The sequence below is a fragment of the Colius striatus genome, chromosome 5 (genome assembly GCF_028858725.1).
Source record: "Colius striatus isolate bColStr4 chromosome 5, bColStr4.1.hap1, whole genome shotgun sequence".
In the NCBI taxonomy this organism is placed as follows: Eukaryota; Metazoa; Chordata; class Aves; order Coliiformes; family Coliidae; genus Colius; species Colius striatus.
Window position 1 is genome coordinate 50950425 of NC_084763.1, and position 14947 is coordinate 50965371.

General features: G+C 40.2%; 1 protein-coding gene across 1 annotated transcript in view; it reads right to left on the reverse strand.

The window, feature by feature from the left end:
• MYO3A (myosin IIIA) overlaps positions 1-3221 on the reverse strand; it is a 107815-nt gene extending 104594 nt beyond the window's left edge. The window contains exon 1 of the mRNA XM_061996826.1: positions 3054-3221. Within this exon, the coding sequence (XP_061852810.1) occupies positions 3054-3221 (168 nt within the window). The remainder of the gene's footprint in view (positions 1-3053) is intronic.
• Positions 3222-14947: the final 11726 nt, after the last annotated feature.

The window sequence follows — 14947 nt, forward strand, 5'->3', positions numbered from 1 at the left end:
GGATGCTAGCAATAGCGTGCACTGGATGACTCAGGTAACCTTTGCATCTATGCATTGGAATTGCTCATTGAGGGACAGTGTCAAACTGTGTTTCAGTCATGATGAGAAAACATTCAATCTATCACACTATAGGTTTAGGGCAGAAGAGCTGCAGTCATTTCCCCATGATGTTCAGATCTCAAAAAATGTTAACATGCTTGTTTCCAGACTTAAACCATTTGTAATGCAATTTGTTATTTACACCCACTCAAAAAGAAACAGAAATGAAAAATCAATTCTAAAGGAATGCCACCTATGAAGTCCACTATCCTTACAAAAGGATTTCATATCAATGAAAAGCATCTGCTCAGTGCCAAAAGCCTGTCTCACCACGACCAAATGGAAGTGACCGTGGCAGAGATATTGGATGCTTTTCATTCCCAATGAATGACACTCCTTGTAGTTTTGTCCACCACCACAGCCATCTGCCCCTAAGAGGACTTTGCTCACTTGTTTCTTATACAGGTTGCTCCAATGCTAAATCCAACTCAAGTTCCTCACAATACCCTTTTGTCTTGAGGCCAGCTTGACTGGTCTCAAAGAACTTTGCCTGTAACCAGTATCTTCAGGAACTGGGCCATTAAACTTTCATATTGAGATTACAAGTGTAAGTCTTCTCACAAGCAAAGGTTATAGAGATTTTTTTGAATTAGAGTAGCTGAAAAATAGTAGAAATAAGAAAACTTATTTTAAGTTAATTTTCCCATAAGCACAACACAGAATACAGCAAATAAAAGGGAGATGCAAGAAAGGAAGAAAGAACCAAGGCCCTGAAAGTAGCAGAGGAAGGAAAGGAAACCAGTGGAAGATGAAAAGTGATGGACAGAGAAAATGCATCCAGAAAATCAAAAGATTATAAAGCAAAAAAAAAATCCACAAGCAAAACAATCAAACAAAATTGAAAAGAAAAAAAGAAAAAAAAGAGTCAAATGCCAAAAACCTACACACAAAATATACAATAGCCCTGGCTGTCATGGGGAAATTGGAAGACAATTAGCCCACTGTTCTAGTATGATTTAATAGGTTTCCATCTCCTGAGGAGTATTCAGATTTTATGAGATTTTTACATTATAAGGAAAATCTATGAGAGAGAATGAAATGAATAGAATATTCATTCTGTGCATACTAGAAAAATCTTCCTCTGCATTTTATGAAGGAAGACAACCTGAAATGTTTGGTTGAGTTGAATGTATTTACCTGCATAGGATTGCCTCTTTTAGAAATGGTAAAGGAATTATTTTCATGTGAATTTGGATACAGGACAATTTAGCTAAGAGCCCTGAGGTACAGTGGTATTTACTTAATAGCTCTGAGGACAAGACAGAACATTCTTAGTTACATCTTCATATATTCTCATTTCAACACTTTGATTTTCCTGCTTCAGTTTCAAAAAGCTGAGCTGTTATTCAACACAAATAATCTGGAAGCTCTAAAGGATTAAACTGACATCACTCAGGATCATGTAGTTTCCCAGTTTAATTTGGAAATACCAGTTAAATTAAGTGATATAACCCCACATTTTTTTTCTGCTTATATTTTCAATCCACCTCTCAAGTGGCACAATTCTGGAACCACTTGCAGGAAAAAAAAACCACGTAAAATTTTTAAAAGAAAATACAGAAAGTATCTTTTTTTCATTGCAATGGCTCCCTCTGCAGCCATTAATAATACTTTCAGTTAAAAAAAATAAACCTGGTTTATTACTTTTACTCTACCTCTAAAATAGGATTGTCATTTTAATAGTGACACAGAGGTACAGCAGCTACTCCAGACATTCTGTAAATAGGAGGCAGCAAAGAAGAATAGTATTCACAGAACAAAAAGAATATATTCAGTTAAAAGATTCAAGTCTTGGAGTGTGATGTTGATTGCTTGACTGATTTTCATTTTTTCATTAATAGAAGGACCTTGTTTTCATCCATTATACCTTTTCCCTTTCTTATGTTGCATCTTTATCCATTTTATTTCACCCATCCATTCTACTTCCTTATCTCCTACTTAATCTATTTCTCTTTTCTCTAGCATCAGCTTTACTATCTCTTCTTTCCTCTTGCCACCATCCTTTACCTTTTTCCTACAACCTCCAAAGTCTACACATTATGGAAAGTTTCCCTGATGCTTTCAGTAATCCCTGAGACTGTGCAATCCCAGAGACTGTGCAATGGAAGCACAACTCTACACTGCGAGTACAACAGCTGAGCTCGAAGGGGCCTCTTGAAACAGTAACAGCTCCTTGTCCATGTTTTGCTGGTTATTGTTCTCAAGAAAAATCCCAAGCCATATGCAGCATCACTGAAGTTAACGGGGTGTGCCTTTACAAACCAGACTAATGTTCTTCCTTCCCCTTTGAGTATTAATCTACCACCTAACAAATGTCAGTTATTGAGAACAAAAACATACTCTACACAATAATTCCACCTCCCAGGCACCTGGTCCTATGTGTGCAGGAGCTATTGTCTTTGTATTTTCCATTTGAAAAGTTGAACCCCTCTGTATTATCTATGTATTTTGGCAGGTTCTGAAAACACAGAACCAACAAAACCAACAAGAATAAAGTATGCTATTTTATTATTAAAGGATCTCAGCATGTAACTCAGCTAAAAGCATGTATTCAAAATAGATGCTTGAAAGTACATCTAAAGCACTTATGCAACTTTCTTACTGACTTAGTATGTAAAAAACAAAAAGAAAAAGGGAACAACAGTAAAATTAGGAGAAGCTAGGACTCCTGGTACTGAAAAGGAAAATAATCAGCTCTGTCTATAAAAGTAGGAGATAAACAATGAGGATTCAAAAGTAGAAGTAACAAAGTGTTGGTATACTTCTGACTTCAATCACCTCTAAGATCAGTTATGATATGAAAAATGCATTCATAGCTAGCCTGATACTTAGCAAGTTGAAGCAGTTTCTTTCACTATCACTTCTACTGTAAATGATCTACCAAGATTAAAAGAAGACTACATACATTAATTTACAATTAAATAAGCACAAACCAAGTAGTTGAAGTAGCTTACGTGAACAGGATCCAAAATTTTGACTGCTGCTTTGCTGCCATTTTTCTTATTTAACACCTTGAAAACTTTTCCATATGTTCCTTTGCCAATAGTCTCAATTATTTCCCAGGTATCAGAAGGATCAGGAAAGCTATCAAATATTATTGTTTTCCCAGTCAACGGAAGCATCTCAAATGATGGCTCCTAGGATAAAGAAATTCCAGTGTTCACTCAACAAATGGATAAGAATGATTGGTTTCCTACAAATATGAAGAGAAAGACATTCCAGTCTCAATCACTAGAAATGTTTTTGCATGTAGTGCGCGTGTACTGAAAGCACAAAGAACAAGAAATGCTGTAATTCATACAGATATGAGCAGTAAACACAATGTCAAATGAAGGGAAATTCAAATAGTAATTTGAATAAAATGATAATAAAGTCCATCACAAAATCCAAAAGAATTTGACTTCACAATCAAGAATCAGTCAAGAAGGAAAAAAACCTCCCCTAAAACAAAACATGTTAAATAACAGAATTAGGTTCATTTAAACTTTTACAGCAAACAGTTTTATAACATCTTACTATTTCAATTTTTATCTAGATGTCATAAGGCCAAGCAGATTGAAGTGGCAGATCTTCTCACAACGTTATAGTCTTTCGACAGCCAAAGCAGCATCATGGAAAATGTGTTTACTAATGTACATTCATTAACAACTGTTTTACATACTGTAAAGGAAACACCTTTTACAATGATGGAATTGTATCCATCACTGACCAGGTTACACCTATGCCCTGGTCAATGATGGATACAGTTCCCTTATACATGCCTTCAGAATGACTAACTTTCCAGCAGCCATGGGGATAAAAACATACTCCTCTAGACAAACAACAGAACAGAAACCTCACCTTTACCCATTGTTAAGAGCAATCAAAACCTCAGTAGAAATGTGTTAAAAATTACACTATTATATTCTTAACTGCAGAGCCAAGACTGAAAATGAGAAGGAGCAGGGAAAAAGACTTGAACCCTTAGCAAGTAAGCAAGCAATAAATGAGTGACCCAGCTACTGAATGCTTAAGTCCCTCCTAAGAACAATATGCAGTAAATGCACCAAGTTTGAGGAGTCATATTCATATATCCATTTTATAATTTTTTATGTAATACTTTGGAAACAGACTACAATGGGATCATTCCTGAATTATTTCTTTATAGAAACAGCACAAATCTACACATGCATCAAGCATTTTATATGATATTACTCCATTGCCAGAAATTGCACCATAGTACCATGATACCATAGTACTAAATTTTTTGATGATGAAGGGAATGACTTCAATTTCACTTTTGTCCATGGCTTCCAGAACACTAGGCTCACTTTCTTTATTCATCTTCTTATTCACATAACCATGTACAACTCACTACATCTGCAGCATGTATATCCACTACACATACAGTATCCATATGAACTAGAAGCAACTGAAATGGGCAGCTATGCAAACATACGTTGTTCCAGCTCTTTCAATTATCTGATATGCATCCTGGCATGTCTTGTATGCTCAGACTAATTTTCTGCTGGATAATACAAGCTCGCCTGGGGAACACAGGGCTCAGGATTTCTCCCATTATTCTGTTCTTGGTTGATTAGCTCATTGATAAGTGTTTTCCTCTCCACATCATCCTTTTTTTTTTTAATATATACATTAGTATTACCAACTTCTATACCCACTCATGCAGAAAAGGGGTGAAATATCCTTTTAACATCAGGAAACCTTCATCACTCTGTTGCATACTGAGGACAGCAACCAGTACCAGCCCAGCATTTTGACTTCAAGGGCTCTGGAAAAAAAACAACCCAATTTTATCTGCTACAATAAAATATTCCTCAACATAAATCCAGGTTTAGGTCAAAGTAAAGATAGAGGATCAAGATCCAGAGACATGGAGCTGTAATATGTAAATCCTCAAATTTCTATTCCAAATTCAAACTTTGCTTTTTTTTCTGTGCAGCCCTCCTCCTGGGATTCACACAGACATAACTCAGCCAGGACATTGACTGCATTCTCTTCCTAAGGCATTACCTTTTCAACTCATGCCTAGTATTTATCCATGCTTGTGAGCTTCACCACTACCAGGCAAAGTCATTTTTTCCCCAGAAAATATACACAAAGTAGTTATTTTGTAAAAAACATTTCTTTTTTTTACCTATAAAATAGCACCCAAATATACTCCTGGGTATTTTTTTAAAAGAAAAACCAAAACCATAACACTTTATAAATAACTTTGTAAGTAGTTCATAATTGGAATTTCACAAAATAATACCCAAACTGGGGATGACAAAGGGATTAGGATTCATAATCCCAAACTCTTGCTCTGAGAGACTTAACAACAATAGAATTTTCAACATTGCTCTAGCTGAACTCCAGTTTTTAGAACTAAGGTTAACTATTTGTTTAAAGTTTTACTAGATACTCAATACGTAACTAGTGGTTTTTGGGGAGAAAAAGAAACAGTAGAGAGCTATCCATGGGCACCTTCATATGAACCTAGATGTCCAAATCATATTGCAGTCTATCTACATAGAGATGATTTTCAGAGCATATTGATGATTTTCATTCTTTTACAGAGTAAAGAGTCTCTGACCTGGGCAGCTTACAGTAGGAGATATGCAGGAGGTGAAGAAAGGAAGATTCATTTCCTCCCCTTCAAAGATGAGTACTTAAGATGCAAAAATGCAAAGACCAGCTTCACATATGTGCCAGAGCCAAGCAGGGAACTCTGTTACCTTGAATCTCCAAAACTACCTTTAAGCAAAAGTCCACTCCTCTGCACAGAGGTTTTACAGCAACTCAAACATTCTAAGAAGAAAAAGTATATCAAAACCTGCCACTTTGGACAGCTTCCCAGGCTTCATTATCTTCCTATACATTAATAGAATGCAGCTGAAATTCATTGACTCCCAGTATGAGTTGCTTATTTGTCTGTAGAGACTGGCACAAGAACTGAGAAAGGGCTAAGGAAACATGATGCTGCAGGTGAGTGCTACCAAAGAGTGGTAGAGACACTGTCATATGCTTGTATTTTCCTCTGCAAATCACACCAGTTGCACACCATCTTATCTTAAGACAAGTCACTACATACTTAATAATAGTGCATTCAATAGCTGTCAAGCTTAGTTCAATAATTTGAGTGCTACTCCAGAATTATACACCCTAATCCTTTGTCTTTTGACTCCAAAATCATAACTTGAATAAGTTTTATTGAACATCATATTTCCTCAGTTCTACCACATTTAAGAACAAGCCCCTGTGGATAAATTGTTTAGCTTCCACTTCTATTATTAAAAATAGATTAAATAGAATGATTTCAAATGTTCTGTGCTGGGTGATGAATAATGTTTTATTAAATCTCAGTGAAGTTGAGGAAGCTGATAATGGTTGACCTCATATTTCAGCAATAAATTGGACTGTCTCTGGAATACATCTGGATGCCCAAACAACAGGGTAATTTATCATACCCCTCACCATTAAAAGTTTACTTTAAAAAAAACCCCTCAACTTACAACTTGATCTGAACTTCTGAGCTAGGAATGTACCCTTGACTCTCTACTAAAAACCCCTTTTAACACTTTTGGTGTTTAAAAGCATGACAATTTATTCAACTTCTCCTCAGATTTTGGCTAACCTAGCTCCTGCCAAGGCCTGATGGACACTGGGAGCAGTGCCATTAGGTCAAAGGAAGAGCATCATGTAGGCAGGAAAAGTGGCCAGAAAGAGCTAAAGGGCCATTATGCACAACTGTCCCCTGCAAATTGCTGTCTCCTGGAGCCATTATCTTTTGTCTGGTAGTTTCTTCAGAGTCTGCTAACTTAGAGAAATGGTATAGGCCAAACCTCCAAACTGGAAGGTATAAAGCATCATCTTACCCAAAAAACTTCTGAAGCAGATCCAACAGCAGATGGATTGCTGAGGCTTTCTTGCTTCCCTGGTGTGATACAGTGGATGCCTGCACCATGATGGAGGAGGAAGGGATGAGCATGCTCACCCCCAGCTAGGCAATTAAATTTGGTTGGGATTTTATTGCTTCTAAGTGCATGAATTAAGACCTAATAGGCTACAAGTTGTGAAACCTTGTGGCTTGGATGGTGAATAAGTGAATTCACGTGACAGACCAGTCTGGGCAAAAGGGGACTGAGCCCATGTTTGATTGCTGTATTTCTTAATGAGTTCATGAAATAAAGTTTAAATCATAGAGCACATTGTACTGTAAACTTTTAGAGATCCAAATGCACCATGACAGTGACAGTGTTTCAATTCAGGGTATTTGGGACAGGAAAAAAGAATTTTGTGTTCAAAGATGACAAGCCAATATGATTGGGTTTTTTTGGTTTGTTTGCAGTTTTTGTTCCTCTGAGAGTGGAATCTGGTGCCAGTGATCTAGCTGCCAGTTATAAGAACAAATCAGGTGAGAATTCTTATGAGTCAGCTCTGGGTCAAGGAAACCACAAGCCAGCCACACTCATCACCTGAAAGTTGGCAGGTAATGTGGATATTGATGATGCACAGAAAAGGCAAGAACCATTGCCAGGCAGACTTTGAATCCAACGACCAAACCCTAAATTAATGTAAATGCAGAAACACTTCAAAGCATTGGGAGTCAAATGATACATTTAGCTTAACCTCAGACAACATGTTTCTTGGGCAAAATTCAGACCATATATATATTCACCTTAGGGTTGCTTAAGGAGCAAATTGATGCATTTTTGAGGGTACTTTTTAATGTCCACTCTCTGAAGGGCTGGGTAAATGCTTCTATTTCTAAAAACAGTTTTCCTCTTTGCTAACTGTTAACTAGAGACAACTTTTCCAACAAAGCAAGACAGCTTTCAGAGAAACTTGATGCCTCAGGACTCCTTGACCTTTGTAAAACTTCCACGTGCAGTAGAGAAACAGTACTGTGTGGTATCAGTACCTGATCTCCTTCTATTGATAAATGCATATTGGGTGTCCACACTGACATTTCATCTGCTGATTATTATTCAGCTGATCATGACACTTCGACTTGCAGACTTAAGTGGCCAGCCCTGCTCATGGGAAGCTCCAGCTCTTCACTCTCTGAACATTCTCAGAAGGAAATGGTGGAAGTATTAGGTTCCACCTTGGCTTTCTTCCATTTTCCCCATGCCCTGCAACAGTAGATGTCCTATTGCACACTGAGGTTTACAGTTCTTGGGAAATTCCATCAGAAGAGGAGTTTTGTAAGCAATAGGCTAAAAAATCAGCAAGGTCTGTAAGCATTCAGTCTAATCTCTTGCATAAAGGCTACTCACTGGATGATAAACCTTCATATCTGAAACACGAGATCAGTATGGGATCCTATTTTTTTAAGGCAACTTTTAGTTCTAGGAAGAAGGTGTGAAAAGAACACGGGAAGAAAATGCTAAATTTCATTCTTGTCATCAATTCTAAAAGCTCTGATATTTTGGAAACAAGAGCTAAAGATTTTTGTGGCAATTGCCATCCAACAGACAATATTTATGCAAGTGCATTACAATCATTAAAACAAGATTAATAACTGAGGGGGGAAAGGTTCATTATCAAATTGTATTTGGACCTTGTGCCACTACAAGTAATGAACTGACGTTAGCAATCCATGAACCGAATATTATCCAACTCATATTGTGGCTCCCAGAAGAGCAGCATTGCAAGTGATGAAAATAATTTTTCAATGACTCCACACTAGATCAATATATTAGCAAAGAACAAAGCTAAAGCATCACTTAATTTTCCTATTTTAACACAGTAAAACTTTATAAGGTCATTAACAATCAATATGGTGCAATCTCATCCCCTATTTCTCAGAATTTCAAACAGTGAAATGTCAACTCAAAATTCATTTAGTGACCATATCAACGAGTTTTTTGCACTGCTTGAAATTAAGGTGATGTAGTAATTTGATAGCAAGATAAGGAAGGCATTACAGATAACAAAGGAAATCTGCTGGCTCTTAACATTAGCAGGCAAGAAGTTCGGAGTGTGAGAGCACGAGGATGCGTTTTGGGCACTCTGTCCTGCTGAGGTCACTCTACCAGCCTGACTGCGAGCGCTTGCCCTGCTCTAGCCGTGCTGCAGCCCTGTCAGCGCTCCGCAGTTTGCCACAAGCACGAAGCGCTCCAGACATCTCTGCTGAGCACCCCACACAGCTTCCTCACTCACTCATGGGAATAAAGAAAAGAAACTAGAAACAAGCTGGATTCACCCTGGGGCCGGGACGCGAGAGCCCAGGGGACGGGGGCGGGGGCCGGTGCCAGCCCGCATCCCCCACACGGCTCTCGGGCCGGGACCTGCCCGGGCCAGGGCAGCCCCGCCACGCACCCGGGCTCGCCTGCCCGCCCCGCACCGCAGCTGCCGGCGGGACGCAGCGGCGCGGCTCCTGCCCACCACCCTCCGGACGCCGGGCCGCCGTCGCCAGGGGATCGGGCGGCCCGAAGCCCCCGGGGAGGCGTAGCCGGCGGGCAGCGGAGCTCCCGCTGCGGCGGCCGCCTGCGGAGCGGGGTTACACAGCGACGGCGGAGCCGCCACTCATCGGGTCATCGGCCCCAGGACCCCCCTCCTGCCCGGCCCCGCCGCTCCCGGGCCGGGGATTACCCGCAGCGAAACGTCCGGATTCGCCCTCCTCCTCCTCCTCCGGACGGCCCCGGCTCGGCCGCAGTCCCGCCTCGGGGTCAGCGGCGGATGAGCGGTTTGCCCTGCTAATCCCCAGCAAGCACGGGCAAAGCCGGGAGGGCTCGGCCCGCCCCGGGCAGGGCGCGGCGGAGGGCGCCGGGAGAGCCCGGCATCCCCTCCCGGCGGGGAAACGGGCAGTTGCCGAGCTGGCAGCGGAGCCGTCCCGGCCCCGAGGGCCCGCAAGCAGCCGGGGAGCCAGGGCCAGCCCCGTGCACGGGGGATGCCCCGCTCTCGTTAGCCACCGAGCATCCAGGCAGGCCACGGACTGAGCAGCAAATCGCAGCCGTGGGGATGCCGATGGCCACGCTGCCCCGTCTAAACCCAGTGGGCTTACCTGGTCCACTAAAAATGTTTGAGATCTGCTGCACGCAGAGCTCACGTTATTACCCGTTGCAGAGAGGTAACTAGCCAGCACCAGAACAGCATAAGCAAGATACAGGATGAAGTCACAACAAAAAATACTCAAAATATGGGAAACCGATGAGTTTTATCAGTACAACTCTTATGTGATACATGAGACAGGGTTTCTTCAGGGGACCCCTGCCACATCCACTGCAAAGCAGCAGCCAAACTTAATCAGCACCATGGACCACATACCTCTACCAAAGACTTCACATTGAATTCATCTCCTTCCGTTTTTCTAGTAACATGTGAATCTGTTTTGTGTTCCCAGACAGGTCTGAGAGTAGGGGAGTTGTTTCAGAGCTACCTGTGCTCTATGTCTTTCACAAAAGAAGAGACCAGATGGTTCATGGTTGACCTTTCCACGTGGATATATCCACAATGGGAAAGGCTGCCATCCAGACATCAGTCACATGGACAAAGTACCTGATTTTCTCACAGTAAAGAGTTTTATAATCAATAGAAACTCTGGAAACCCAAAGTTAACAACCATGAGCCAGATATTTGTAAGGACAAGAGGCCTCCTTAGTTCCCTTCATCAAAGCACTACTTCTTTACTCTATAAAAACTGTTAACATTTTTAGTGTGTGTGCAGCATTACACACATGGGAATCTACAAGGGAAGTCTTAAGGTGCCATATAGTCTTTATTAGCTCCTTTCATTGCTGGCTGCTCTGTCCCTTCATAACCATTGCTCCTTATAAAAGTACAAAATGAGCTTCCTAGTTTTATTATCCCATTTTACTAATTGGGGTTGAAAGCACTAGCAGAATAGGCTAGTTGTAAAAACATCCATATTTTTTAGGTGTGAATCGCTACAGGAGCAGCATTGTGCAAAGCACCCAGTTCCCTGAACAAAGCTCTCATCTATTTTAGTTGTGTTTATGAGTGCCTGGCACCCACTGCCTTTAGGCTGTGTGTCTGGCTGGATGGCAGGTTACATGCAGAAGCATAACCAGAGTGCTCCATGAAAAACTGCAAGGAGCCCCTCAGGGAAAATCCAGGAACAAAAATGGGATAGTGGACACTCATACTTCTCCTCCTGGGTAGAGCTGGCATGCATACAAGGCCTGGTGCAAGGGGCTGAGAAGCACTTACACACAATCTTTAGAGCCAAAAAAAATATAGTAGCTTCAGCAATAGGTTCTCGTCTCCCTTTCCACTCCTAGCAATGCTGTTCTTAACCACAGCTGCCCACTTCATCTGCTTTCAGTATCTGTGTGCCAAAGTCACTGTCCCTTAGCTCTGAAGACCTGAAATTCCCTATGAGCATTCTCTCTTCTGTCAAAGGAGCCTCAAAGGCAAAAATCCATGGTGTGACTCAGTTAACTGAGTCAATTTGGAGTGAAGCGTTGTACACAATTTGGTCTTCTGCATCAATTATTCAGGTGAACTGGTCTTTGAAACTCCCCAAAACTAATATCATTTAGATGATGCTGAATGATGTGCAAATAATGACAGCCTGTTGCTGCAGAAAGGACACTAGTTTAAACCATTAAATGTCATAATCATCCTCTGAGGCCTATAAAGATAGACACTGTTCAAAAAACCAAGTTTCAACCCTTAGTGAATGACAATGTATGTGTCAAATAGATACTAACTGTGCTCAAAAACTTAGGCAGGAATTAAGTGATATTCAGTGTCATGCAGCCTAGTCATGCTTCTTTATTTTCAGTCTTTCATGTTGTTCTTCAAGGAATGGCAGGGGTTGGAAGAGACCTCTAGAGATCATCTAGCCCAACCCACTTGCTAAAGTAGGTCCACCTAGATCAGGTCACATAGGAATGTGTCCAGGTGGGTTTTGAAAGTCTCAAGAGAAGAAGACTCAACAAGCTCCTTGGGCAGCCTGTGCCAGGGCTCCCTCACAGTAAGGAAGATATTCCTCATGTTCTAGTGGAACTTTGTGTCCTAGCTTGTGCCCATTACTGCTTGTCCTGACACTGAGTGCTACAGAAAAAACACCTCATCCTCTTGACACCTAGCCTTTAAATATTTATAAGTGTTGATAAGATCCCCTCTCAGTCTTCTCCAGGCTATGCAGCCCCACATCTTCTTTCTCAACAACAACATGCATTGGCTTTTGCCTCTCTTTCCTAAAAATGTATTGCTTTGCTTTCTCTAGAAAGATTTCAAAGTTCCTGAGCCCATGTGTATCCTCCCCCTCCCCTCAAATAAATTTTACCTAAGGATAAGTATTATATATTGACAATATGTAAATATACTTGATATGAAGTTGTTGTGCTTAATGCCATGAGAAAGCAACTATACTGCACTATCTTTTTAACAGATTGTAACTAGATTGTTTTCAAATTGTCTCCATCCCTTTCACCATAGTTTTTTACTTCAGAAATATTGTAGGTGTAAATCTAAAATCTGGTTTAAAATTACTATGTGAGAAATGTGAGAGCAGTATAGACAGGCACCTTTTCAGAGCATCTTCAACACTAGCTCACACTAGACAGTTGCTTATAGAATTAGTTATTACTCTTCATTGTAATACAATGAACCAGGAGTATACATAAGTAGAATGGATCTCTTTTACTTCAGGATTGATAAACTAAGACTTGTGTGTTCCAAGAAGCTTCTAATGACAAAAGAAGAAAAGATACTCCCATGATTAAGGCACCAAATTAAGACTATGTTTTGTTTAGTAAAATATTTCTTGTATTGTGAAAGTCCTTACTACATCCAAATGAAGTCAGAGTCCCACGGTGCTGCACACTGTGTGGACTCCCCTACAAAAGCATCCTCCCACTACTAGGCTCTGAATTCTGGATAGACCTCAGATATGAAGGGTTGATGGGACCTAAAGCATATGTTCTCTCTTTTCATCTGTTTTCCTTATAATTGAGCTTTTGATACCATTCTATCAATGCAGAGGTGTAATGGCTTATTATGTACATATTCAAACAACAAGTGACAGAAAAAGTTCAGCAGATATATAAATGACAAGAAAATAAACAAGCACGTTTAACTAGCAGAAGAGAGACAACCACCACTATAAGAATGAAAGAACTTACCTCTCTGGGGAGCTGCTTTTTGACCTCTCTAGTTGCTTAACTGAGCACAGCCTGTAGCAAATATGAGGAACTCCTCCCCTTTTGGTGTTTATTACCGAGAAACAATACTTCCTGTGACACCTGAGTAAATATCCTGTAGGAGAACCACCACAAAGTTTGTCTCCAGCTACCTTATTTATTCCTTTGATCATAAATACCATCCACCATAATGAATTACCAAGCATGCCCAAAAGTATGAGTTATTGGTTGAATGCATAGATTTCTCTGAAAGCAACCCTGAACTTTACCAGACATTTTCTTTAGTTGATAAAAAGAGCTCTGTAACCCCTTTTGAAGGTCTTAGATGTGTGATCCTTGTAATCACATTTAAGGGGCTGGTTAGCTCAGGAGATTTTTAATAGGATACAAAACCTTTCACATCAAACCCAGATCAGTGCAGATGAAAAGTTGTGACTAACAGCTGTTTCATGTTTTGTGATCTAACCTGATTCCTAAATGAGAAATATTTGTATTGCTTCAAGTTTGCAGAGTGTGTTTTTCAGGCTTTTTAAACTGCACATGTAATAGAGAACATTTGACAAACAGGAAAATCATTAAAAATCTTGGTGGTAGTTAATGAATCCAATTAAAACTGCAACCAAAAGAGTTTTGAAAATTCCCACTCCAAAACTATCAGCAGAGTCTCAACAAGCCTGTCAGCACAGGTGAGGGTTATAGGAAGCAAAAAGCAGGAACTGCTGGAAAGTAGGAGTGATGTAGCCTTCACTAAAATTTCCCTGTTTCAGCTCCTGTCATTAGGCAGGTAGCACAGCAGCATTGCCTTTGCATGGTGGTAGCCTAACTCACACGTATTGATTCCCACTCAATAGGGAAATATATGCAAGGTATTGTGTTGAAATTTCACAGCTCTTTCTACTTCACTGGGTTTGAGGTAGCAAAGTTTTAGGGCTTTGCAGGTATTGTTTTCCATCTAAGGCAAACCCAATTTGAACTCATGTTTTAAACTCAATTTAAACAAAATACTTTTACAAAAAGAAATAATCAGGAAAATAGGCATTGGCACGTTTTGTATATAAAAAGTACTCTAGTTGTTCTAAGGAAACACAGGAGAGAAGATCAGGGAACAAGTGATAACTGTAGAGACGATCTACGCTACAAAATGGCTTCTGGTGTCAGCAGTTACTTAGAGTACACTTATCCCTTCCTTGGAATGCACTGATCATCAAAATAACCTTAAAGGATTTTGCTTACGTGCAGTGATGTGAACTAATAAGAAGGTGGGCGGGACTTCTGAGGATTGCTGCTTTCTGCATACCTGGCTGCAACATAAAGTGCAGGGAAAGATTTAGAGTTGTTGTACTGCCAGTTCCAAGTGTGCACAAGAAATCCCTCAGAGTCATGACACTGGCTTGAAAATAGTGGGATTAAAAAGCTAAGCAATAAACACCAGCCATGTGGTAGTATTGGTCATGTAGGTCATCTTGTTAATACAGCAGTTCCCCTACTAACTGCTTCAAGATTTCAGGTTTGGAACTTTATAGTTTTTTGCACAATATTTTGGAATCAGTTGTATAGAGAGTCTGGTTTATATCTTGGAATAACAATGCCTATCTTATGCACAATCCAAGTGAACAAAAATGTGAAATATGTGAACTGTATTTCTTTACAGGTGTATTTATAACCCCTGAAGGTTTAGGAAATCAGCAGTCTGTCATTAAGAAAAATACCCATTAAACAAATGTCACTATTGACATTACTAAACAGAAATG